The sequence below is a fragment of the Triticum urartu genome, chromosome 6, assembly GCF_003073215.2.
Source record: "Triticum urartu cultivar G1812 chromosome 6, Tu2.1, whole genome shotgun sequence".
Lineage (NCBI taxonomy): Eukaryota > Viridiplantae > Streptophyta > Magnoliopsida > Poales > Poaceae > Triticum > Triticum urartu.
The window spans coordinates 421,704,527-421,731,226 of NC_053027.1; the positions used below are offsets into that span (position 1 = coordinate 421,704,527).

At 46.7% G+C, this 26,700-nt stretch overlaps 1 protein-coding gene across 1 annotated transcript; it reads right to left on the reverse strand.

Annotated features, from left to right (window-relative positions):
• Positions 1-18,636: 18,636 nt before the first annotated feature.
• Positions 18,637-22,586, reverse strand: LOC125513916 (serine/threonine-protein kinase AFC1-like). Its single transcript, XM_048679126.1, has 12 exons — positions 22,219-22,586; positions 21,513-21,690; positions 21,055-21,081; positions 20,759-20,912; positions 20,629-20,677; positions 20,427-20,541; positions 20,116-20,207; positions 19,793-19,949; positions 19,603-19,667; positions 19,374-19,471; positions 19,116-19,221; positions 18,637-18,991 (listed from the first exon to the last, which is right to left on the reverse strand). The coding sequence occupies exons 1-12, from the start codon at positions 22,327-22,329 to the stop codon at positions 18,839-18,841; spliced, it is 1,305 nt and encodes a 434-aa protein (XP_048535083.1). The 5' UTR covers positions 22,330-22,586; the 3' UTR covers positions 18,637-18,838.
• Positions 22,587-26,700: the final 4,114 nt, after the last annotated feature.

Here is a 26,700-nt window from a genome sequence, read left to right on the forward strand (position 1 = left end):
CAATCTCTTTTGTGCAGAGAGCAACGGATGGCCACAAGAGCGAGAACCTGCAGGTCCTTGATGTGATACTCCTGCCCTGCAGCCTGTGCTAGTAGCAGTACAACTTACTTTTAGTAGATACCAAATCCAGCGTTGTACGCTCACTCCATCTATAGATTATCCTATATACTGTACTACTCGTTTCTTTCTCTTGCCTGGCACCATGGCAGTGAATTTGGACCGTCCGACCTCCGAGTGTCAGCCAGGCTATGCTTGGCTACATCATTGTTCTTTTTTACACCAGACATTGTCAGAAGACGGAGAGCTCCTGCCATTGCATACTAGGAGTACTTTGGATTGGCACCACAAGGACGCACAGGTTCTACGGAGCAAATCCAGAAATTGAAACTATTTAATTTCCTACTCTAAGTGAGTACACTAATGAAAAATATATTTTTTGGAATATTAAATGGAAGATATTAAATTGCTTCCAATCCATCTATTTAATTTCCTACTCTAAATTAGTACATTAATAAAAAAATATTTTTTGGAATATATAGGAAAGATATGCTTCCTATTTAATTTCCTACTCTAAATGAGTATACTAATGAAAAAATATGTTTTTTGGAATATTATATGGAAAATATTAAATTGCTTCCAACCCGGAAATAGAAAGGTGAACATGGTTCCACGCGCATCCGTGCGGATAGTGAATTCAAAAAATTTACTGGAAACAATTCTGAAATTCCATAATATGAAACTTAGTCGACCATTTTACTCATGTGTGAAGTTTCATGATCTATTAACACCCATGGTAATCTTAGTGAAGAAAATACAATTAGGACCATACTATTCATCAAATAGTGGTTTTTAATATAGCTTCGATTCTGTCATTTTTGCCCAGATTACCACGGAGGTGATTTCCTCGTGAAACTTCATACGTGAGTATACCGGTTGACTATGTATATTACGAAGAAAATATTCAGATTTCTTTCTAGTATTTTTTTGAATTTACTATTCGTAAGGGGTGCACGTGGAACCATATTCACCAAATCCGTGTCCGCTTCCAACCTCTCATTTAATTTCCTACTCTAAATGGGTACACTAATGAAATATATATATATATATTTGAATATTATATGGAAGATATGTTTCCAACCCCTCTATTTATTTTCCTACTTTGAATGAGTACACTAATGAAAAATACTCCTTCCATAAGGTGTATTCTTTTCATCACGGTGACCAAAGCACATAATGATAGAAATTTTAGGACAAAATTACTTTTGGCAAATTTTTGGGTTAATGGCAAGTAAATCGGTTAGTATAGGAAAGTAAAAGATACATGCAATCGACGGAAAGATACTTTCCTTCTTTTCCTACAAAGAGAGATACACGCAATCAAAAAGAGATACACACAATCAGGAAAAAGATACTTACCTTTTTTCTAAAGGGATAACAAGGGAATTATGAGAAATTAGAAAAAATGCACTTTACATTCTGGAATTTTGTCAAAAACAAATACACCTAATATTAAGGAACGGAGGGAGTATATTTTTTGGAATATTATATGGAAGATATGCATCCAACCCCTCTATTTAATTTCCTACTCTAAATGAGTATGCTAATGGAAAATATATAATTTAGAATATTATATGGAAAATATGTTTCCAACCCCTCTATTTAATTTCCTGCTATTAATGGGTACACTAATGGAAAATATATATTATGGAATATTATATGGAAGATATTAAATTTCTTCCATGTATCTAAGATAAATATGGACATTTACATGCACTTATCTTGGATACTTGGATTTTCAAAAGAAGTGCATGAACAAAGCACTCCATGGGATAAAAATTCTCCAAGTATCCGAGATAAACGCTCGTAATAATATCCTTTGTGGTTAAATGTGAGTATCCAAACTTAATCATGTACGTTAAAAAGCGTCCAAGTATCCAAGATAAATATGAACAAAATATGGAATATATTAAAAAGCCTCCAAGTATTAGCGGAAAAAAAAATCAAGATGACTCTTTGCATTAGCTCATAAACTTTCTTTTTGAAACCCATAAGATTAACTCTCACGAAAGTCCGCAAATAAACTCTCTGTGGTGTTCTTCTCTTTTTATGGACTGTCCTGCATAGACAAAAATATCAAGTGGTGAGCCAATGAATAATTTTGCTTTAGAGTACCATGTATGGAATACGAGCATACCACTTGATATTTTGGCTCAAAAAGTAATAACCTTCAACAAATATGTAAAATAGCAACTTGCACGTAAGTGAAATAAACATGTACATGGTCAATGGATAATTATGGAAATTGGGAGCTAAACAGAAGGTATATTTAGATATTATTGCGTCATGATTTGTATCGGTAACAAACCCTACCCTAATATATGTTTTTTCATACTTACACCCTCAACCCCCCCCCCCCTTCTCGGCCGCCGCCGTGTCGTCGCCCCACTCTCAATTTTCTTACTCTACCCCCTGCCGCCCCACCCCCGCCCCTACTGTCGCCCTAGCCCCCCTCCCCCGGCCATCGCCGCGTCATCGTCCCACTCTCATTTTCCTTACTCTACCCCCTGCCGCCCCACCCCCACCCATGTTGTCGCCCTAGCCCCCCTCTGTCGCCACCCTATCTTTTCTTTCTCCCCCGCCATCGTGTCTTTCCTTATATGCCTCCCATCCCCCCGATGTCGTCGTAGCCTTTTCCCCCCTTCCTCGCCGATGCCACCCTATCTTTCCTTCTCCCACATCCCCCGCTGCAACCCTAGCCTCCCCCCAGCCGCCGCCATCCTATCTTTCCTTATATACCTCCCTGCCCCCGTTGCCACCCCGGCCTTTTTCTTTCCCTCTGCCGTCACCATGTCTTCCTTATATGCCTCTCCCTTCCTGACGCCGGCACCCTATCCTTCCTTATATACCTCCCCCACGGAGTTGGTGGGACTCCTCCTCCCTCTCTCCCCGAGGCGCTCCCGCGGGCGCCCCAGGAGGAAATCCTAGCGCCGCTTCCCCGCCCCCTCGCCTCAACCCCCTCCCTCGCCGCCGTCGGGGGTGTCGCCGACCAAACACCGACGCAGTTGGTGGGCTCCGCGGGGCACCTCCCCTCTACTTGGTGGCGTCGGGCGGGCCCTGCCCCGGCTCCTTCCCTCCTCCCAGCGTCCTGTGGTTGCCGGCGCCGCCTCCTCCCCTGTTCTGGGGCTCGGGGCTCTGGTGCCCAGGCGCAGGTTGGTGGCGGATTTGGCCCCCTCCCTGTTCTGGATGGTGGTGGTTGGCGGGGGCAACAGATCTGGGATTCCCTGCCCAGATCCGATGGATGGTGAAGGTTGGCGTTGGCAGGGGTGGTCCGCGGCCCTGGTGAGGTGGTGGTGATGCGGCTAGTGTCTCCGCTACTCCGGTACGAGATGGCGGGTCTCCGAGCGGATCTGGCCAGGGGGTGGAGGTGTTGGTGTTGTGGTGGTGGCAGATCGGTTGCGGCGACTGGTTTTTCCAGCGTCCGCCCGTTTGTAGGTGGCCTGTGTCGGCCTTCGACCCCTTTCCCCGTCCGGGCGCTACCTCCACCGAAGGGTCGGCTCGATCCCAGCTGCGGTCCATCGCCCGTCTCACGCCCGGTGCTGCAGGACCGAGCTCATCTGGCACCCAGTAGCAGGACGACCTCGTCTCGCTCTCGGTGCAGCAGACGAGTCGATGGAGGCTAGTTTTGGCCGGCCTATTGGGTCATGGCACTGGGGGGCGCCTAGCAATGCGAAAGGCAGGTCCTTTCCATTCGTATCTTTGATTGGGGTAGCAGCAAGTCTCAGGTGAGGTGGTGTCAAGGTCTTGGATGATGGGGAGGCGGCCCTGGTGGTGGTATCGCGTTGCTCATGGGCAGAGCCCGCAGCTCGGTGCTGCCCGATGGCCATGTCCGTGTGGGCGACGTGGTCATCGGGGTGTGGCGTTCGGTGGCGGTGAGTGTTGGCTGGGGTGGAAACCTGATCTATCCTCGGACGGACCGGCAGCGGCGCTCGATCCCTTCTTGAAGGCGTCGTCGTGGCTCTCATTGTCCGTCGTGTTGCTCCAGGGGAAACTCCGACTCTCGGACCGGGCAGTGGCGGCCCACTGGTATCGTAACCTTCCTGAAGGCACCGCCTTGGAGCCCTCGGTTCGTCATATATGGCCTCATCTCTTCGCGGTGAGGTGTTCACGGTGGAGGACCCCGGGTTGCTCTTGTAGTGCTAGGGGTGGTGTTGCTATGCTCAGCGCCTACATATCCTGCCATGGGTGTGTGCGTGTGTTGTGGTGACGTGTGTTTATACCTGGTTGTGGTTGATAATTGCTTTATATATAAAGCAGGGTGAAAGCCTTTTTCAACGCATATACCTCCCCCACCTCGCTGCCACCCCAGCTTCCCCCTCCCCGCCATTGCCAACGCCACACCCCGCTGCCGCCCTAGCCTTTTTCCTCCCCCTCCCCGTCGCGCTATCTTTCCTTATATATCCTCTTTCCCTGTCGCAAATCTATCATTTTCCTTACCCCCTAGCGTCGCTGCCACCCTCATTTTTCTTACCCCACATGTAGTTGTCTCCTCCTCCTATTATCTTGATGTGTGAAACATTTTAGCTCTTGTTGGTGAAACAACTCCCAAGATTTTGAAAGGCCATGTAAGGCTCATTGGCCACCAGCCAAACACACAGCGTTGATGCTTTGGATGTCTAAGCAGACAACCTTTGTCGAGAAAACGAGCACCTCCCAAAAACGATGACTCCAGCCAATACTCAACCTTGCTCTGCATGATGAGGGATGACAGGTAATGGTGGTGAAGGTCGTTGCAGCATCTTCGTCGTCAACTGGTCATCGTCACCACACCACCAGTATAGTTGATGGTTATTTACTTGCGCCACTATGTGTTGCTACTCAATGCGGATGGCGGATGACGGATGATATCGAGGAGGCAGAGGTAACCCTAAATCTCTAACATGGTAGCATCCATTGGGCCATAATGGGCCATGTTAACACTTTACTTGTCTTTCCTTGTATCTATCATTTGTCCTCATTAGGTATGTTGGGGCGGCACTACTCAAAGCGCTAGGTGCTGAAAAAACACTCGCCCATTGCCTATCATTTTGGACTATATCATCGGTTTCCGTGAAGCAACCATGTACACATATATAGCTTAGAAAATCACATTATGTTTTGTTCCTTTATTGTTGTTTTCGACTCACATGCAACTCAACATCGTGTGTTGTTCCTTTATTGTTCAATTTAAATTCATATTCAACACAATGCCGGATCCCATGGAAGCAACCATGTGCATCTACCTTAGCAAATCACATTGTGTTTTATTCATCCGTTATGTAGGCGATGCATAACATCATGTTTTTTCCCGGTGGATCAAAGAAATTGAATAGAGGGGACATCTTTAGGAAAAGACTCTGGTTAGGAATCATGGTCTTTAATTGCATTGGTTTATTCTCCAGCATGAACCTTTGCAAGAGAACAAGCTGACCACCGCCTGACAAGTTGTTTTGTTGCAACTCTACAATGGCAAGTATGTATTTAGGGCTTTTTACGCAAGCAAGAATCCAACTCTATTTGTTTGATCTTTTCCTAGGCACCCCAAAATCTAGTAGGATGAACCCTCGTCGTACCTTTCGACACCGACCACTGCACCCCACAAGCAATTTGACACTAACCACCGGGTCCAAACATTCGGGGATCCACAAGTCATAGGGAATAGCTCGGTGAACGCTTACGCCTCGACGCTTCGTTCTCCCGCGGTTCATCCAGTGAGCTTCCGCCAATTCGCCACAACACGTCACTCGAGCACGTGGATTGGGAATGGGCTCACCCCATGGACCCATCTAAGCCTTAGCAAGGCCTTGGTCTCATCTCAGGCCCAAAAAGTCAATGCAATATTCTACAGTCTTTGCTCAAGTCAAGTTGGCAATGGCAAGAGGGCTCTATTTCGGAAAGACAGATGGATCAATGGGTGAATGGCGTGTGAGATCGCACCGCTCGTGTGGGTCAAGGTGAATGTTAAAACTGCTAACAACCGACCCGTGTCCAAGGGACTGCTAAACTATGCTTGGGTTCGAGACATCTGAGGTGCTCTTACCACTCAAGGACTGATACAACACGTCAAGCTATGGGATGTTGTTGCTGCGGTGGAGTAAATATGGGACATATCTAGCAAGCTCCACCTATGGTCTATTATTGGAAGGCTCGATTCTCTTCGTCGCCACATGGCTGTGGAAAACCAAGGTGCCTCTAACCTGCAAAATCCCTGTCTGGCTGACTATACAATACCGTATTTGGATGACCGAAACTGCCTCCCATACGATCAATTTATCATACGATTTGTACGACAAGAGTCAGTCCTGTTTCCCGAGGTTTGAGCCCACCACACTAGATGAGTCTTGTCGTACAAAGATTGTACAGAATTTGATCGTATGTATAGCAGCTCTCTTGGATGACAGACGGGTGAGTTAGGCCTGGACTGCGTGACAACACGGTGCCATGCAATCTTTGTGCGCAAAATCAGGACACTGCAGACCACATTCTCACTCGATGTGTACGCATGAGAAATACCGCGACCGCGAGAGAATAGCCTAAAGATATTGTGGGGTGGCGTCTTAATTTGCTACCAATGAGCTTGACAATCTTGTAAAACTCGTTCTTCCCTACTAAAGATACGATACGCTTAGCCTATCCACACCGACCTTTCCACCCGCAAAAATATTTGGCACGCTGAACACTGGGCCCAAACACTCGAGGAATATCGGGACCCACAGGTCATAGGCCGTGGGTGGACGAACGCGTACGCCCCGACGCTTGGTTCTCCCGCATTAATCCGGTGATCTTTCGCCAGTTCGCTTGAGCGCCAATGACAGACGGGCCGTCATTAAAAGCCCAGTATCCGTTCCTGCTTCCGAATCGTAGAGGGCAAAGATTTCCTAAAATCTACGCGCGTCCCGCCCCTCGTGAGCCGTGACCAACCCAGCGACGAACGCAGAACCCCGCTCCAAACCCCGCATCCGCCTCGCCTCGCCTCGCCCCTTGGCCTCCCACCGCCGCGCCGCCCCACCGCGATGCCCAAGCCGCCGCCGGTCGTCGAGCTCCCGATACGCAAGACCGTCCCGCTCATCGACATCGACGGCGACGACTACGATGACGGAGGTCGCAGCGGCCGTCGTGGCGGAAGCCCCGCTACGGGGGGCCGTTCCGCCGGTCCGGTACGCGGTGAAGGCGGAAACCGCGCTAAGGGGGCCCGTTCCGGCCGCTCGGAACGCGGTGAAGGCGGAGGACGCGCTAAGGGAGGCCGCCCCGGCAGTCGCGAACGCGGTCGGGAGGGTCCGTCGGTCGGTGGTCGCGCGGCGGCGGGATCGCCGCCACCGCGACGAAACCCGGCCACGGCGTCCTCTCCGTCCGCGACCCGCTACGGCGCCGCGAATCCGCCGTCCATCCAGCTCGACAGCGACACCGACGATGAAGGCACCCGCGGCGGGCGCTCGAACAAGGTAGCCGCACGCCACCGTGGCCGGGGGGCGGATCCTCTCTCCGGTAGTGGACCCACATATCTCTACTGTCCGAGCAGCGATTCGGAGGATTTACGCGCGAGAGGTCGCAAGAGGGCGGCGCCCTCCTCGCCCGGTGGCTCCAGGAAGGCGAAGAAGCAGAGACGAGGGTCGTCAAGCGGAGCCAAGGCGCACGGGGCGGGGGGTCGCGCTCTCGAGACGAGGCCTGCTGACGAACCGCGAACCTCCCACGAGTCGAGGAAGCACAAGAGACTCGAGGCCGTCCGTCGTCCTCGGTCTCATCATTCCAGCGACGATGGACGGCTCGGGAGATCCGGCCACGGGGGGGGCGACAGGGGCCGGCGTGATGCTGCGCCGGCGAGGCAGCTCGGCGCCGGCGCAGTTGTTGCGTCAAGCCCTCGTTCGCGGAGCGGCGACCGAGGAAAAGTGGCTGCGAAGTATGCTGCATCCGTGGTTCCCGAAGATAGCGTGGAGGAAGGTGATGGTGAGGAGATGGAAGACACCAGCTCAGATGACGATGGGAGATTCGGCCATAGAGGCCGGCATGGTGCCGCGCCGGCGAGGCAGGCCGGCGCGGTTGTTGCGTCTCGTGATCGTTCACGCGACGGCGGCCGAAGAAGTAGAACTGTGGTAACTGATGACAGCGGGGGTGACGATGGAGATGAAGAGACGAGCAGTTCAGATGACAATGATGAGGAATCCCGAGATAACGAGGGGGAGGAGGAGGATGTGATGAAGGGGACGAACACGGATGACGGAAGTGGCGATAGTGAGGAGGAGGAGGAGGAGGATGTGATGAGAGGGAAGAACAAGGATGATGAAAGTGAAGATAACGAGGAGGAGGAGGATAGCGAGGAGGAGGAGGATGTGATGAGAGGGAAGAACAAGGATGATGAAAGTGACGATAACGAGGAGGAGGAGGAGGAGGATAGCGAGGAGGAGGAGGAGGATGTGATGAGAGGGAAGAACAAGGATGATGAGAGTGACGATAACGAGGAAGAGGAGGAGGATGATAGCGAGGAGGAGGAGGACGATGTAATGAGGAGGAATGTGGATGTGATGAAGGGGAAGAGCAAGGGGGGTGATGATGTGATGAGGAAGAAGAAGGAGGATGTGGATGTGATGAAGGGGAAGAACAAGGGGGGTGATGATGTGATGAGGAGGAAGAAGGAGGATGTGGATGTGATGAAGGGGAAGAACAAGGGGGGTGATGATGTGATGAAGAGGAAGAAGGAGGATGTGGATGTGATCAAGGGGAAGAACAAGGAGGATGACAATGGTAATAGCCACGGCAGATGCAAATCCGTAGAGGAGGAGGCCGGTGGGGAGGACGACGGAAACACCAGTCACGACGACAGTTCTGATGACAATGCTGACGAAGAGGAGTCTGACGACACAACAGATACAGAGACAGAGGAGGAGGAGGAGGAGGAGGAGGCGGGGGAGGAGGAAGAAGAAGAATCTGACGAGGCAGAGCAGGAACGGCGTGTCGCGCCTAGACGCAACGGCGAGGCAGGGCAGGACCAGCGTGTCACGCCTCGCAGCAACGGCGAGGCCGGTGGGAGGGCCAGACCAGCCGTCGAGGGCTTGCAGAGAGTCCGCAAGAGGAGATTCGAGGGGTTGTGGATCGTCGAGGAGCCCGACACCACCGCCCCCCCTCCCGGCCGGGGTCTCATCAGTGAGCGGACACGGTCGCGCCTGAGCTGCTCCAACAAGAAACTGCTGAAACGTGGTACTGTAAGCAGGCCGGTCCTGCTCGACACATCTTCCTCCGGCTCCGAGCCAGAGGATGCCGTGCCCCCGCCTCAGCCATCCAGCTGGGCGGCCGAGGACGACAGCTCCGGCGAAGACAGAAGGCCGGCGAAGAAGAAGAAGAAGAGACGGTGCCGGGAGCAGATCGCCCAAGGCGGGCTCTCAGAGGAAGAGGACAACCACAGCGACGACCCTGACGCTGAACCTGACGACGACAGAACCTTCCCAAGGAACGCCAGGAAGGGGCCGAGCTCAAGCCGGCCGAAGACCGGAGCGTCAAACCGGCAGCAGTCTGCTGCCAAGGAACGTGGCAACACCCACGCTGGTTCTTCTACCAACCCAAGACGCGCCAAGAATCGCGCTGCAAACGCGGCAGAGGGGCGCGGTCTGCAGGATGACATTTTCTTCAAGAAAAGCTCACTGTCTCATCGCAAGAGGAAGCATACGGAGGAGGAGGACATCCCTTGCAATGACCTCCTCTCCAACTTATTCGACGGGATACCGAGCTACCGGAATGGCTCTGCTCCTGCCGATGCACAGCAGGGCGGCGGCGACACGATGCCTCTGGTGTTCAAGTTCGGGGAGGAAGCTGAAGTGAAATCAGAGCATGACGAGCTCGAGGATCAACTGTGGGGAGACTACGATTTTGTCCTTGAAGCCAACAATGCCAACGCTCACAGCTCCGATGAGGTACTTAACTCTCTGCTAGTCCTTCTCATTATACTACTACATTTGCTTTGAAGTACTATTGTTTGCTGTAGAATAGTCCTCGCTATCAATCCTGGAAATTTCATTTCTGCGGTGCCCGGGAAAAGTTTTCTTTTTCTCGAGAGTACGCTCTAGCATACCAATGTCCTTATAGATACTGTAGAAGCTAGTGAGTCATATGAAATACCACCAAAGTTACTTTTCTTGAAGCACAAAGGCCTTCAATTTAAAATGTTGGCTAAAGGGGGAAGAGTCCCTCATTTAACAGTCCGTTAGTTAGATAGAAACGCAGGTGGGTGAGCTTTCACCCGTAAGCTTAGACAAAAGCCTTCTACTTCATTTCACAAATCAAATGCAAACATGTTACATCTTTCACAAATGCTAAGTTCTGTAATCGTGTAAATTTTGTATTTGTGATCATCTCCAGTTAACTGTTCAGATATAAACAATCCTTACATCTTGCATTTCAGGTTGAAGAGAGCCAGGGGCAAGATATTCCATCAGACCAAAAAACTTTATGCAGTCAAGGGAAGCATGATTTATTTACCGATGACCAAATTGGAACTTGGTGCAAGCACTGCAAATTTGTTCTTGAAATTAAATATGTAATGGCCCCTATGGTAAGGCACTGCGCTATCCAACATTTTTTTTCAAATAACTGCTTAGACCTCACCGACAACATCAATACTTCTTGTAATCGACTCATATGATTCCTATATTTTTTCACTCGATTTAGGGGAATTATTCAGCGGAAAGGGAACCAACGGCTCGCGAGCTGAACATGGATAATATTATTTTTAATGGCATCCTAACAACAATGGGGTATGAAGGAGAGTACATCACTGGCAGTCATAAAAGTGGCCCTGTATGGAATCTCATTCCTGGTGTCCGAGAAGACATGTTCCCACACCAGCAGGAAGCCTTTGAATTCATGTGGAAGAAACTGGCCGGAGGTATTGACATTGAAGAGGTGAAGAAGTTTGTGAAAACTGATACTCTAAGTGGCTGTGTGATCTCTCACGCCCCAGGGACGGGGAAGACCAGATTAGCAATCACATTTGTTCAATCTTACCTCGAGCTTTTCCCGCAGTGTTTTCCGGTGATCATTGCCCCCAAGGGGATGCTTGACACATGGGAAACTGAGTTCAGAAAATGGAATGTGAAGATACCTTTCCACATACTGAATTCCAGAGATATCCACTGGCATGGAGATAAAACCGTTGAAAAACTGGCCTCGAATGATAAGGAATTGGCCCGGAGGCTGTCCATAAGCAGCATTGACAAGAATTATATGCGCGCTCTGAAATTGCGATCATGGGCTGAGGGGAGTAGCATCATTGGACTCAGCTACAGCCTGTTCCAGAAGCTCACCAAAGGAGAAGGCAATGATGATGACAAGCTGAGGCAGATGCTTCTTCAAAGGCCTGACTTGCTGATCCTTGATGAAGGACACACGCCAAGGAACAAGGAGAGCAATATTTTTAAGGCTCTTGCTGAAGTTCGTACAAAAAGGCGGATTATTCTATCCGGGACACCATTCCAAAACAACTTTGAAGAGCTTCGAAGCATCTTTAGCCTGTTACTTCCGGCAAATTATGAAGCCATGGATTTCTTTCCTTCTTCGAAACTACACAACGTGACAGATGTGATGGTAGAAGAGATCAGGAAAAAATTGGACCCTTTTGTGCACATCCATAATGGCGACATTCTTCAAAAATCCCTCAAAGGACTAAGAGAATCTGTTGTGATTCTGAATCCTCTTCCCAGCCAGAAGAGGATCATCGCAATGATGGAGAAACATAAGACACGTGGCAAACGTCCTCAAAAAGAAAAGACACATAGCGGCACTTTTGAGTCAGAATACAAGATATCTCTTGCGTCTGTACATCCGTCCCTCGCTGCTGGCATGAAAAAGTTGCCAAAAGAAGTAACATCTGTTTTGGACGAGCTTCCATTGGAGAGGTTACGGTTGAAGCCAAGTGAAGGAGTTAAGACGAGGTTTGTGTACGAGGTTGTGCGTCTATGTCAAGCTTTAAAAGAGCGAGTGCTTGTCTTTAGCCAGTTTCTTGAACCACTGGAGTTGATCATGCAACAGCTGAGAAAAGCGTTCAACTGGACTAAAGGCAAAGAGATCATGTATATGAGTGGAAAAATCTCCCCTAAAACCCGCAAAGCCTTGATGGTGGCCTTCAATGATGTGGAGAGCGAGGCCAAGGTGATGCTTGCATCGACCAAGGCGTGTGGAGAAGGTATCACCCTCGTTGGAGCGTCGCGTGTGGTGCTCCTCGATGTTGTGTGGAACCCTTCTGTTGGAAGGCAGGCGATTGGACGTGCATATCGTATTGGTCAACAAAAGATTGTCCATACATACAACCTAATCGCAGAAGGAACACAGGAGAAGGCCAAATATGACACACAAGCTAAGAAGGACCAAATGTCCAAATTGCTGTTTTCAAGTGAGCCACAGCCTGCGGAGTGCAGCCGGTCATCAGAGTTTATTTCCAATGACAGGATTTTGGAACAGATGACTGAAGATGAAAATCTGAAAGAGATGTTTGTGAGTATTCTCCCATCGCAGTGGTGATAGAACTTATAGATCTCTGGTAAGTGGAAGCTTCTGAGATGAGAATGTTTGCAATTTCCATATTTGTTTGTGGTAATTATCCTTTTATCTCATTTGTGCACAAGCAGGTGTTCCATCAAGTTCTGAATTTATGAATTCTTAAACAAAATAAGTAAAATTATTTGCAAGGTACTGAAAATAGAAATTCTGAATTGAGATCGCCTCTGTAATGGAGAAAAATCAATAGAAATGGAAAATATTCAGGCGGGAGGGCCCTTGCCCCCCACCTCCCCCCTGCTCTTCAAAAATAAAATAGAGTTCTTTTTCTGAATTAGTTATTCATCGTGAGGATGTGTGTCTACTTGCATTGTAACTCAGATTGCTCTTCAAAAATAAAATAGAATTTTTTTCTGAATTAGTTATTCATCGTGAGATTGCTTATCCTTGTACTCATGTCCATTAGTTTATCAGCAAGTGTGCTCTTTCACTATAATGTATGTGCAAGGTATTACTTACCAGTTATAACATAAACTGATGGTGTTCCCTTTTCTATGCAGTGTAGAATAGCGGTGTACCTGTGGTGAAGCTAATTGTGTGTCTGCATCTGCAAGAGGAGAGCGATGGAACGCCCTGTCTGTACAAAAAGTGCTATCAACATGTTGTATTGTCTTACATAGATGCTCGAAGGATGTTGTTTTGTTTTGTTTTCTCAAGGCATGTGCCTGTTTTATCTCCAAACCTACAACAGCAGAGGGGTGGAGTGTCAGAATGTTTTTTGGGGGTGCAAGATCCCAATTCGTACAGAGATTAATGTCCCTTCCTGTAAGGGACGACCCCTGATTCTCTGAAATTGAACTTGTTGTATACTGCAGTTTGACATGAGCTGTTGTTGTTGTTGTTGTTGTCTGAACTTGCATACTTAGTTGCCCAGTTTGCAACTTGCAATTGTTTTTGTTTTCAGAAAGGAGGATATGACCCATCTTTCTACATCGATTGATTCACGCACACACATAACATTCACTATTAAAAAACAATTGTGACATGCCTTGAGGTAACTTCTCTGAATCCAGGTACAGAACATATATGTGGTATTTTTTTCGAGAGTACACATCTCACCTATTGTTGTCATAAGCGCCATGGCAGCACCTAAGATAGCCGGCGCCGCCAACCCGCCACACATATGTAAATCCCTTCCCCTGGACTTCTGCAAGTCACCACTCGTGGCAGTGCACGGGTGCTGCGGCGCCGCGGCGCAAGGCTACGATGCGGAGCACAGCGGCTTGCAAGAGCTCCACAGCGCGCAGAAGCATGGCGACAGGGGGGTGCGGCGAGGTAGACCGCAGCAGCGAGGCGGGCGCAACCGAAGACGGGCGACGACCACGCCAAACAACCGGCACTAGGGGGTAAGATTCTTGTTCCTGTTGCTCCTGTGCGTTAGTGTTTTTGTACGTGGATTTGCTCGTTTGTGCAAAGTATTTCCTGGAATCTTATTGACAAGATGATGAGTTTGCAGATGGCCAGTAATTGTCAAATCAAATCAATAAATGAGAGGCTGTTAATTCTCGATGGCTTCTCAAGATGGCTGTACGAGAGATTATTGTATTATTTTTGCGGAGAGATTATTAGCACCGCTGCTGCACAACCAGCTGGAGTAGATGATATTGTGAGCCTACAATTTTTGCTTGAGGCTTATACTTGGAATATCGAGAGAATACGAGATCTAAAGATATGGACATCATCACTTGGTGGAAGTTTGGGGTTGCAATGTATCCTTCCTGCTTTATAAAGATGATATTGCATATCCCTGTGACATTAGAATCAACCTTTAGCACTAGTGGCCGTGCACATCGTAGCTGACTTGGGCCTATGGCTGAATCTATATTGGTGTGTACGCAAGCTTGGACCTGTGCCAACATGATAGGTTATTGATCCTCTGAAATTTCAATCAATTTATTTGTTAGGGGACCAATTTATATGTGCAGCATAGCTCAGGGAATATGTAAGGAGAGCTAATCAATACTAATACTCCTTAATAGATGGGGCCCTCCAAGGCGACGCCCCCAAGGGGGAAGCAACGGGAACGACACAAATGGCCACTCTGACCAAGGACAAAACTTGGGTCGGAGAGCCTGAGATGAAAATGACGAGTGAGGTGAAGGGGATCCACAATGATGCCTTAAAGGAGGGCAACGATGTCTAAGAACATCTCGTCGTCGACATCATCTAAAGTCAGTGTTAGCCTTTCCCTCGCAAAAAAAAAAAGTGTTAGCCTTTCACCTAGAGCTCACCAAGCACATCGTCGCTGAATTATGCTTGTTCCTGCTCAAACCGCAATTGCCATGCCACCCATGCATCTCGCCACGGCCAATGACCACCATGACACCTGAAGCCGCATGGCCGCCTGACCCACTGCCAAAAACGAGCTCCGCCATGGCACCATCCTCCATCCATGACACATCACGAGTAACAATGCCGACGATGAGGAGACACCAACACCGCCAACCACCACCAACCCGGTGGCCCGCCATCTACACGACCAACGCAATGCACAACACAACCACATCCGAGCCACAACTCTGGCACCTAGGTAATTCCCAGCCACGCCAGATCTAGAGTAAAGGGCAATCAATTCAATTTTACTATTTCTATCTAGTCGAAAAACATCCCGTTTCTTCTGAACACCACTGACGACCGAGCGCCGACCATTGTCGAGCCAAACTGCGTTGTACAAGATGAATCCATCGCAAATGGGCCACCCCATAACCTCTCATGGCAGCGGTGTGCCATCCCTGGTCACAACTGCACATAATCCACAACCTCATTCACATACAAGCGGGGTGACCCAAATCTGGCTTGCTCCACCTATATGGCTCACGACAGCCTCATGGCGGAAGCAATCGCCAACCATCGAGCACAGACGCCAAAGAGCGCCGCCTGGACCAGCACCCAACGTGCAGCCTCCCACTCGCGAAGTTGTGCTGGCAAGCTCACCCTAGGGCCGCAGCGTCGGCATCCACACGCACATACATCATCGTAACGCCACTAGCCACACCGTCGACCACCGACCTCTACATCGCCACGCAACATAATCAGGGGAGAAGACCCCATCACTGCACAGGCTTTGTCTAGCGGCGACGCGATTTGGGGTCATCGCCCGTGTCATCCAAGTTTAGACGACGGAAGTCGTGTTGTCATTTTAGGAGAAACTTAGACCGGTATTGTGCTTATTTGATAATGTCCAAAGTGCTGATCTCAAAATTGGTACGCATTTCGCTTGTATCATATGTATATGTGTTGGGAAGACATCATAGACCCATCGGGTTTGGACGCTTACACATTTTTTTGCCCGTGGTTTCTTTCATGGGTTGACAAAGGACGTTAAATTTGGGTTTGGATTTGATAATTGTTCAAACCGAACCAAACCCAACCCATAGCGAATTAGCCCATCCTTAGATCCACCTCTCTAGCCAAGATCGAGCAGTATCTACCGCATGGATGGCAGATCCACTAGCTTCATCTCACTCTCACCATTGCCATCACAGCTTGTTATCTTCTGGCTAGATCGTCTTTAATAGGAGTCTGCTAGCGTGTGAGGAGACTGAAGTGTCTGTGTGCAAGCAAGAAGTCTCATGTACATGCCATGACCCGACAGCTAATCAGGCATGTTCATATATGTATGAAATCAATCTCATGTACTCCCACTGTAAAGAAAGCCACGATCCTCAATCAGGCATGTACCAAATCAGCGAAAATACTACTTCGACTGAAAATGCATCCCCGGAAATTGTAATTTTTAAAGGCACCAAGAAAAATGGCACGTACAAATAATTTCTCCGAACTAGATTTCTTTACAGCTGGCATCAATAATTCACCATGTCAATCCAAACTCTGTGCAATACGACTCCGACTTCACCACAATCAATCTTCGACCTTCTAACACAGAAGTGATGATGATGCCCGTGCGCTGTCTCGACGAGGCCCTCTTTGGAGAGGCTTGTGTGGGGTATTCTATGTGTGCCGCTCAACTGTGTGCAATGGTTTTCACCCAGCTTTCATTAATTAACCAAGCAACTTTCTTCTGCTTAAGTAATGGACGAGGCAAATCATTTGCCTCTGTTTCAAAGAGAGAAATGCTTCACCATGTAGCAAAAGAGTTCTTGATCCAGGATATGGGAGCACTGATAATGAGTGGTCAATGAACCACATCCCATCTCCTCATAGCGCTATTGGGATCCATCTTGTTGTTTGTAAGATAGGGCTAGGTAGCACATGAGTATTTATTATGTTCATCTGAGGTATAACGTGATCAGGCATTCATGCCAACCACGTAGTGCACTCATGCAACCAGCTTGTAACTGGTTTGAAGCAGAGATGCACGACAGTAAGCAAGCTAACCATGTGTACTGTATCGTGATATCATAGAATTGATGAAGCGCAAGAAGATGCCAAAGCAGACCCTTATCTTTCATGATGCATCCACATTCCCTGCGGATCAGTTTTGTTGCAAGAACAGATTGTCACTAGCCTTCTGAACCAGGCTCCAGCTCAAAAGATACCCACACAATAATTCATAAATTGGGTGGTCCTACCTTCAGACGTCCATTAGATCATATACTTATTGGACAACAATTTAAAGAAAACCATGTTCTAAAACCTTCAAAGGCAAAGGCAGGTCACCTGTTAGCAGTTACTACTCTACCAAGAGTCTGTTTATCAAAATGTTTACCTCGCCCAAACTGAATACTAGAAAGCACAGTTCATCCACACGGCAATCATGACACGTATGTCAGACTGGAAACATTTTCTTTTTCTAAGCACTATAGCCGAGACAAAGAAAGTTAACTTGCATCTAATTTCTGATAAATAACTCAATAATGCCCCCCCAAAAAATGTAACAGCGTCTCCAAAAAATATTCAACTTCAAGTTACAAAAAACACACTTCTCAAAAAAATATAAGTTAACAAAAATATACTCAAAAGAATAACCAACAAAGCGCCACTCTAGAGAATTAAAGTTAGTAAAAGTCACCATCCAATCAGGTCTACTGCTCAAGTGCAGCTTTTAATTCAAAGAATGACATAACAGCATCTCCGAATAAAGTTTCAACTTCAAGTTAATAAAAACACACCCTAATGACATAACAGCATCTCCGAATAAAGTTTCAACTTCAAGTTAATAAAAACACACCCTCTCAAAAATAGAAGTCAACAAAATATAATCAGAAACAATAATCAACAAAACGCCACTCCAAAGAATAGTAGTTTTAAAAGCCTTTGACACGTAGAAAGCATTATTAGTCCAAACCAGAATCATTTTCCAGATTTCCACACAGAAAGGGCAAAGCAGGATGCAACAAATGAAAATGGATCAACAACCCACTGAACCCACCCACTTAACCGGTGTTCACTTCTCTAACAAGTGGCTTAAGTTGTGCGCACATATCCCTTTGACAGAACTAAGATGGATCAGTGTGGGTCGCTCGACATGGCCCACTTGCATTACACTGTTGCCTTTTAAGAGAATGTCATTAAAGCACCAACTAAGTTGGGTAAAGGGCTCACGGATTGCCGTTCTAGTGGAGCCAAAAATAATACCATGTTAAGGCTTTGTTTAAGCTTGATTTAGTTTCAAATTCAAGGTGCCAGCCAGCTGACTCGGTAAGATGGTCGATGCTAACCAGCCCACAGAATATCATTGCCAAGCCTGGGACAAGCATTCATTGCTATAAAAAAACAGTTTGAATCGTAACAGTAAAACTAGTGTTAACAAAGTTGGGCATTCGTGGATTTTCTTCCAGGCATATTGACACGCCGCCATGACAAAAAATGCTATTTCAACCGAAAATGTCAGCAGCTGCAGAAGAAATAATAATGACATCCTAGATGCACTCAAGACTATCTGTTAAGACTGTCTGAGGCATACAGCTAGACTGAATCAGATGGACAGAGTGCTCACCATTTGTCGCCATCAAATTTGTAACAGTCTTTCATGCAAGCCAGCCACTGCATCCCCCTAATCCTCAGTGACTATCCTCAAGTTAGAGATTTGAGATTTCTGCATGCTACCTGTTAGTACTGAGTAGTCTGGGAAAAATTAGTATGGATTTCGAAGGCATGTATCAACTGAAAAAGTACCGCCTGGTTTAAATAAATCAACTGTCAACAAACTCATTTTATATACAACAGTTACCTTTCACATCATTGAACAGAATGTGAGTTAGCACATTTCATTTTCTGCAGAACATTTCCATTTTTTTGGTAGCTCTTACACATCGAAATGAAGAAATACAGAATTGAGCATTTCATTCTCAGTATACTCTCAGTAACCACATCTTCTGTGGCATCTGGTAAAGAAAGGGTGTTGAAGAGCTTGTCGTGCCTTAAGACGCTCATCAGGATCATACCGAAGAAGCCCCTGAAGAAGATCTATTAGATCCCCAGCAGAATGATCGACATGTTGCATGACCAGATTCTGCATAAATCCCATGACTAGAATTAGAATTGCTCAAGATAAAATATCAGCTATCTATCATACCGTAAGCACAGAAAAATGTGTTATGCTGATAAGAGTAGTGACAACGTCAAACAGTAATTACCTGCAGACGAGGCAATTTCCATACTGCCTTCATGCTTTCTCGTGAGGCTGCCCCCTCTGGCCAGTCAAGCCTTAGTCCACGCCTGAAGTATTTCTCAGCTCGTCTACTGCAGAATAGCATGAATCAATGTATGTCAGTAACCATTTATCCAACTTAGCATTCATCAGATGAACCTAGGCAGCAGCATATGCCCGGATGCGCATCATCTGGTATTATCTTAACGGTTCATACAAACTTATAAAGCTCTTGTATACATACTCAGCTCTGGCGATCATGTGTTTGGGAAGGGGGCCTAGAACCTTCTCCATCATAGCAAGATGCTCCAAATTTTCATGTGTTTGAAATAAAGCCTCCCCCTAGAATTTCCATGCAGAACCAAAAGGACAGAGTAAATTTCACAATAACCGGAGATTCACAAATAACTGGCACTAGATATATGTAAAAATTAAGCAGGTCAAGTACAGAATGGCAGCTATTGTGTACTAACCGAGCAGAGCTCAACCAAAATGCATCCCACACTCCAAAGATCGCATGGATAATTCCACCCAAGACCTACAAACAGAATAGAATATAACAAAAAAAATATTAAACAACGTAGTCATAAAATAGAGTGCACTACAGTGAAGGGTGTATTGTCTATTTAAGGAAAACTGAAAGAGAAAAACTGTTCTTTGTACCAAGGATAACTTCTGGGGCACGGTAATGTCTTGTTGACACGACATAATTGTGATCTTGATGATCAAATGTTGTACTTCCAAAATCAATAAGCTTGATAGCACTCGATTTTGGAAGGTTCTTGAAAACAGACCCATCCTTGGGTGGGCGTATAGGAATCTTCATGGAGAAAAGAAAACTGAGTTTAGAAAGAAAGAAAAATAAATTTACTTATGCAGTAAAGAGCATCAAGTAACCAATGGATCGCCTCCAAAGAATGAATAAAAAAAGTATACATTCGGAAAATCTCAAATTTAGGCCAGGTTCTAATTTAGAAGTTCAGTACCTTATAATCATGAACCCTGATTGTATCAGGTGAAACAAGGAGAATGTTCTCTGGCTTAAGATCTGTGTGAATAAGCCGCAGGTCATGCATAACTGCAGAGGTAAGAAAAAATAGAATTGTTATGTTTAGGCACAAAAAAGGGTGGGGTCTGGGGAAGGGAATTTCTAGAACCAAAAGACGAAAATAAAACTATAGGTGCTTAACACTGGCATACAGAGACAGAAAGGAACAATTTAGCACATTAGGGCAAGGTTACAACGAAACAGAAATTTGTCTGATACAACAAACTGCAGAATTAAACCAATACTCACATGTAACAGACTCTAATATTTGTCTGGCAAACTCCCGAACAAGATCAATAGGAAATGAACGGTAGCTATTCTTTCGCAGGAAGTCATATAAGCTTGGTCCAAGCTTCTCAAATACCTGAAAAGGTCATTAACTCGTGATTAAACTCTAGGCCATCAATAAAATAAAAGATAAGTATAATCTTCTTGATCCATATGTACTTACTATACATATATGATTACGATAGTCAAACCAATTCCGTATTTGCACACAACTGCAGGCATAGAACCATTCATGCAAACCCATCAACTCAACATAGAGTTAAGAAGTAAATCAAGGAAGGTAAATTACTTACCGACTACCAGTAAAATCATGCTTCCCAAGTCTCTGAAGCACGTCAATTTCAATCATAGCAGCCTCCCGGTATTTCTGCAGGGAACGCACAATCTTGATAGCTACTGATTCTTGGTTTTCCAAGTCCCAGCATTCCAAAACTTGTCCAAAGGTCCCTGTAAAACGTTCAGAAAGGCAGATACTGGGTAAATAATGGCTCAACTTTACGAGTGTGGGAGACAATGTCTTACTACGCTGTAGTATTCACTTCAAAACTAAGCATTCCAAACAAAGAAAAGGGAGGAGAAGCAAACCAACCTTCGCCCATCTTGCTGAGTATCCTATCTGCATTGACACACAGGAAAACAATGAGAGAGCTTATAATTAACTCAAACTGTCTCTTCTGGAGGCAGTGAAACAGAAATATAACATTAAGTACAGCTAGAAGGCATTGAGCGACTAGCACACATCTAAAAGACATGACCATGGCACATGGAAAACTTGTTACAAGCCAAGTAAAGAGATTCAGAGAAACATTATCATAGTTTACTGGGAGTGATTAATGACTGATAAACCGGGAAATAATTATGCAAAGCCAGAATAACAAAGATGAAAGCCTCATGCCCATATTTAACATTAACATTCAATACTGCGGGCACTTCAGCACTAGAAACATCACCTAAATAAAGCAGCTAAAGGAAGCTAACTGTGTCGAGAAAACAAGTAACATGTTCAGGCAAAAATAAATACATAAAATATTGAGCTGTGGAATGTACATCTTGGCGTAAGGTTCTCGCCGAGTGTGAAAACATAATGTCCATCCTTGTCATCCGGCCTCCAAGGGGGCGAAAGATTCCGCGGTGGTCCAGCATAATAAATTGGTGGCGGCGGCAGGAAAGCAGTAGTGAAATTACCGTTGATTAGTTCCTGCCCACAATATAGCATTGGGATTGCCTGCAAAAGCCAACAGATATTCTTAGTAACGACAAATAACTAGACCGATAACGAGCATAGAAGAATTTATTTAATAGAAGAGAAACGGCTAAACGCCCGCCACGTGATTCACGGCACAATGACCACACGTCGCCTGGCGTCCTTCGAATTCACTGTCCAGTAACGCTCGCGAGTTCTTCCAAAAGATGGGACATTCATTAATCAACAGTTATACGATAATTGTTAACAGGTTTTACTTGCCAGGCCCATAAATTGAGCAGCACAGAAGTTGCATAGTCCCCCGTCTCACTTTTTATCCAAAATTTCTCTATGCACCAGCAACTTGTTCCCAGCTTATTCCGCTAATTCGCAAAATCTCACCGATGATCCGCAACAACCACATGGCAGAACCGCCAAGCCACCAGCCCCGCACCTGGATCGAGCCGTCCCGCCCAAACCTAACGAAACCAGGACTAGATCTAGCCCAAAAACTAACACCTAGCGACGCGCCCAGAAGCGGATCGAGGCGGGAAGCCACGTGCACGATACCTTGGGGGGCGGGAAGAGCTGCGGCGCGGCATCCCATGCGAGGCGGGGGCGCTTGCGCGGCCGGTTGTCGGCGGCCTGGTGCGGGTACTCGGCGAGCCACTGCGCCTCCATCGCCAGCGCGCTCGGGCCCTCGATTACACCATGGGCGGGGCCAATCCGGCGGGGGATTCCGGCGCGGTTCGGGGGGAATCGGGCGTCGTTCTGGGGAATCCTGTGCGAGGGGAATGGAGGGGACGGGGCGAAGCTCGAGGTCGAGGAAGAGGATGATAGTGGTTTGGTTTCGCCGTTGGCGTACGCGGAACCCTGGTTTGGTCTGTATCGTGCGGTAAAGGTAAGGCGAACTAACTATGGTTAGCTCGTTTTTAGGCTCCGTTGCCTCGGTCCCTCGGATATCTTTCCCTTGGGCCGATCAGCGCCTCTTTTCTTCTGGTGCTTGTCGTAAAATATCTCGGGCCCGTTGGACTCTTTCGTGAGGTGCTTCTGCGATTTCGCGTCGAATTTCGAATCCGAGCTGTCGTCGCAGCGGCAGTGGGTGGGAAAACGGTTTCAACCTCCTTCTGATGGTACTACGCGTGTTCTTCTTTTTGTTTAGAATCTTCCGATGGTGCATTCTCCGGATTAGCAATCATCACCTGAGTGAACTGTCATGGTGCATGACACTTTTTCAGAGCTTGCAATGATTAGTTGTTTAGGATGATAACACGGCTTTTGAACAGTTTAGCTACACATAAGTTAGCTGATTTGAATTCGGCGCCAGTCGGTTTTGGAATGAAGAAAGGAGAAGGAAGGAGAGGGAGGGCCTCGCCGGAGAGAAGGAAGGGGCCGCTGTCATCACCCCATTATTTATGGGGGGGTGGGGGGGGGGGGGGGGGGGGGGGGGGGGGGGGGGGGGGCCTAGAGGGATGGTCGGGCCGCGGAGGACCGGCGGTGGCGGTTGGTTTCGGGGAGGGCGAGGCGGCGGTTAGGCCGGTGGTGGCTGGTGGCTCAAGGAAGGAGATGCGTCGAGAGGTTGAAGAAAGACCGTGGGCCATTAATTTCGTATTCAATGGTTCAAAAATCGACTGACCTCAAACAAAATTTTCAGCTGACTAATTTCTAGCCACATCCTCTTTTGAAATAGCTATATAACAAATATCAAAATAGTAATGGTATCCGATTTGGTGAGGAAAATCGCTTGCAAAATAATTCGGTGTGTCATTATAGATTGTCAGTTATAACCTTGATACAACACCTATTGCCGATAGGGATCTAGCACAATGACTAGTGTCGGACTTGTGTATGTATTGGTTGAGTTGTTTGGTGGTTGATAGGTAGTACCATAGTACTTTGATGATTGAACTTACGGGTTGAATCTACAGGTAACAAAAAACAATAAATTGGTTTGTGCATCAAGATGAAAAACTTAGGGGTTTTCCTCTTGAGTCGCGACCACCAAAGCGGCTCAAGAGTTCCCTCTTGTCCACGATTAACCTCTCTTATCGACCCTTTGCGTCATCTTGGAGGGCTTCATTCCGGGTTGACTTAACACATGTGGGCAGCGAGAAGGTGGTCTTGTTGCGCTCCATGCATACATTTGCATCGTTCTCAAGGCCTCATTTTGAGACGACATCACAAGCGCATGCGTCGGTGCATCATCTTCAAGAAGTTCCAGTAGCGGTCTGGTACGAGTGTGTTTGCATATTCCCAACGAAGCTCCATGGTGTCGTTGGCATGCATGCTATGGCTACTCTTTCCCCGTCATGTAATTAGGGGTGGGTGCTCCGCAAAACATAGGGTAATGAGTCTACCCTTTTTTAACTCTAACCTCTAAGGTGTGTACATCAAGATGATCTTTGTTGGTTGGTTTAGATTTGACAACGATGTCCGTGTGCAACATCTCGTTCTTAAAGGTGTTGTACTTATGCTCATGATGATATGATCTTCACTACATATTTGGGTTAGTTTTGGGATGACCAAATAAGGTGAATCCATGTTCTGGCCTTCACATATTGGCTCCCTTACCAACATGGATCAGCGGTACATATGTTGCTACCTTCGTGAAGATGTTGTCTTGGTGGAGTTTAGTTGGGTTAAGTGATATGTTGTTCGTTGAAGGAGCAACATGTTATTGAGCTACCAGTGGCGGGTTCTCAAATGTTAGCTAAGGGTAGTGTTTTTTCCACTTGTATGTGCCAAACAAAAAAAGTCGGCCAACAGTAAAAAATGAAAACCAAATTTGCGTCCATATTTAATCTTTTCAAGTGAAACCCTTCATTCATCATCATTATTTACATCTGGATAGTGGAAGTACATCCTCAATAGATGAATATGATGCTAGCTCATCAATTTATAAAGAAGATACGCTATAAAAATAAAGTGGTAACAAGAGGGACAATAATTTAGTTCAACCCAGCTAGCGTCCCAACAGGGTAGATCTAAAGGCCAGGTTTTAGTTGAAGCTAAAAGTCCTTTGTTACATAGCTTGATTATCAGGCCCTAAAATCTGGACCAATGCAATAGAGGCATCGGCAATGCTCTGAATAGTATATTGTGTTGCATCACTGCAAAATGGGTGATAATCTACACCAAACAAAAATAGTAGAGCTCGGAGCATCTCCAACAACTACATGTTCCCAATAACAGTCAATCTTCCTCTATCATTCAAAGGGAGAGTAGCCCTTCTCCCAATCCAATTCCCAATACTATGACGTCAATGCACCACCCATTGGACCGACACACCGTCGCCGCCGCACACCGTAGGTCGCATGTCACCTCCAACGTCGTGTATTCCTGTATGTCAGGTTGACAAGTGGGCTCGTATGTCAGGTTGGTTATTGGAGAAGATTTATTATGGATTTGCTGGAGCATTCATCCCCAATAATCAGAAAGGTGTTAATAGGGAGCCCCAATAAGTTGTTATTGGCACACTGTTTTGGTGAGTTGTTGGAGATGCTCGCAAGGCTGTATAGAAATCTGTTGTAAAAATGGTTATTGATTACACCTTTCACTACATCATCGGAAAAGTAAAGGAACGCACAAAGATTGCATTGAAAAATTTATCCAAGATATGAGAAATATAAACTCTTGGCTACCTATTGATAAGGAATTCTGTTTTGAGGTATGACAGACATTTGTCAAAATAGAAGCTTATAATTTCACGAAAATTCAAAATTGCCAATTTGTTCGGTCTCATCAAGGCAGTTGATAGGTTTCATAAAAAGCATGCCAAGAAAAGTATATATGTTGTACTGGAACAGTCTTATACTAAAAATAAATATGCAGTGGTAAACGAAGAGGATAAGAAAATAATTGTACCTCGTTCTTCCAGTTTTGTTGAGCGTTATTAATTTGTTATAAAAAAATCTTCCTATATGAGAAAAATGAGCAATTCTCTTACTCTTCATTGCCACATTCAACTAATACATGAAACACAACACGATAAAGAACACAATGAATACTTAATTATCCACGAAGAGCTATTGGTCAAACCATCACATCACTAAATATGGGCCAAAAATTGTAAAAAAACAACTAAGAAAGCACTAAAGAACTTTTATGGTGAAGTGGTGATTAGAATTGGCAAATAATTGTTGGGGAACGCAGTATTCCAAAAAAATTCCTACAATCACGCAAGATCTATCTAGGAGATGCATAGCAACGAGAGGGGGAGAGTATGTCTACGTACCCTCGTAGACCGAAAGCGGAAGCGGTGAATAACGTGGTTGATGTAGTCGAACGTCTTCGCGATCCAACCGATCAAGTACCGAACGCACGGCACCTCCGCAATCTGCACACGTTCAGCTCGGTGACGCCCCTCGAACTCTAGATCCAGCTGAGGCCAAGGGAGAGTTTCGTCAACATGACGACATGTTGACGGTGATGATGAAGTACCGACGCAGGGCTTCGCCTAAGCACCACGACAATATGACCGAGGTGGAAATCTATGGAGGGGGGCACCGCACACGGCTAAGAAATCAACTTGTGTGTCTATGGGGTGCCCCCTCCCCCGTATATAAAGGAGGGGAGGAGGAGGAGGGTAGGCCTCAAGGGGCGCGCCCAAAGGTAAGATTCCTACTCCTAGTAGGAGTAGGTTTTCCCCTTTCCTAGTCCAAGTAGGAGAAGAAGGAAGGAGAGGGAGATGGAGAAGGAAAGAGGGGGGCGCCGCCCCCTCCTAGTCCAATTCGGACCAGCCCATGGGGGGCGCGCGGTCACCCCTTGAGGCCCTTCTCTCCTTTCCCGTATGGCCCATTAAGGCCCACTACTTCCATCGGCGAATTCCCATAACTCTCCGGTACTCCGAAAAATATCCGAATCACTCGGAACCTTTCCAATGTCCGAATATAACCTTCCAATATATCGATCTTTACATCTCGGCCATTTCGAGACTCCTCGTCATGTCCGTGATCTCATCTGGGACTCCGAACAACCTTCGGCACATCAAATCACATAACTCATAATATAAATCGTCATCGAACGTTAAGCGTGCAGACTCTACGGGTTCGA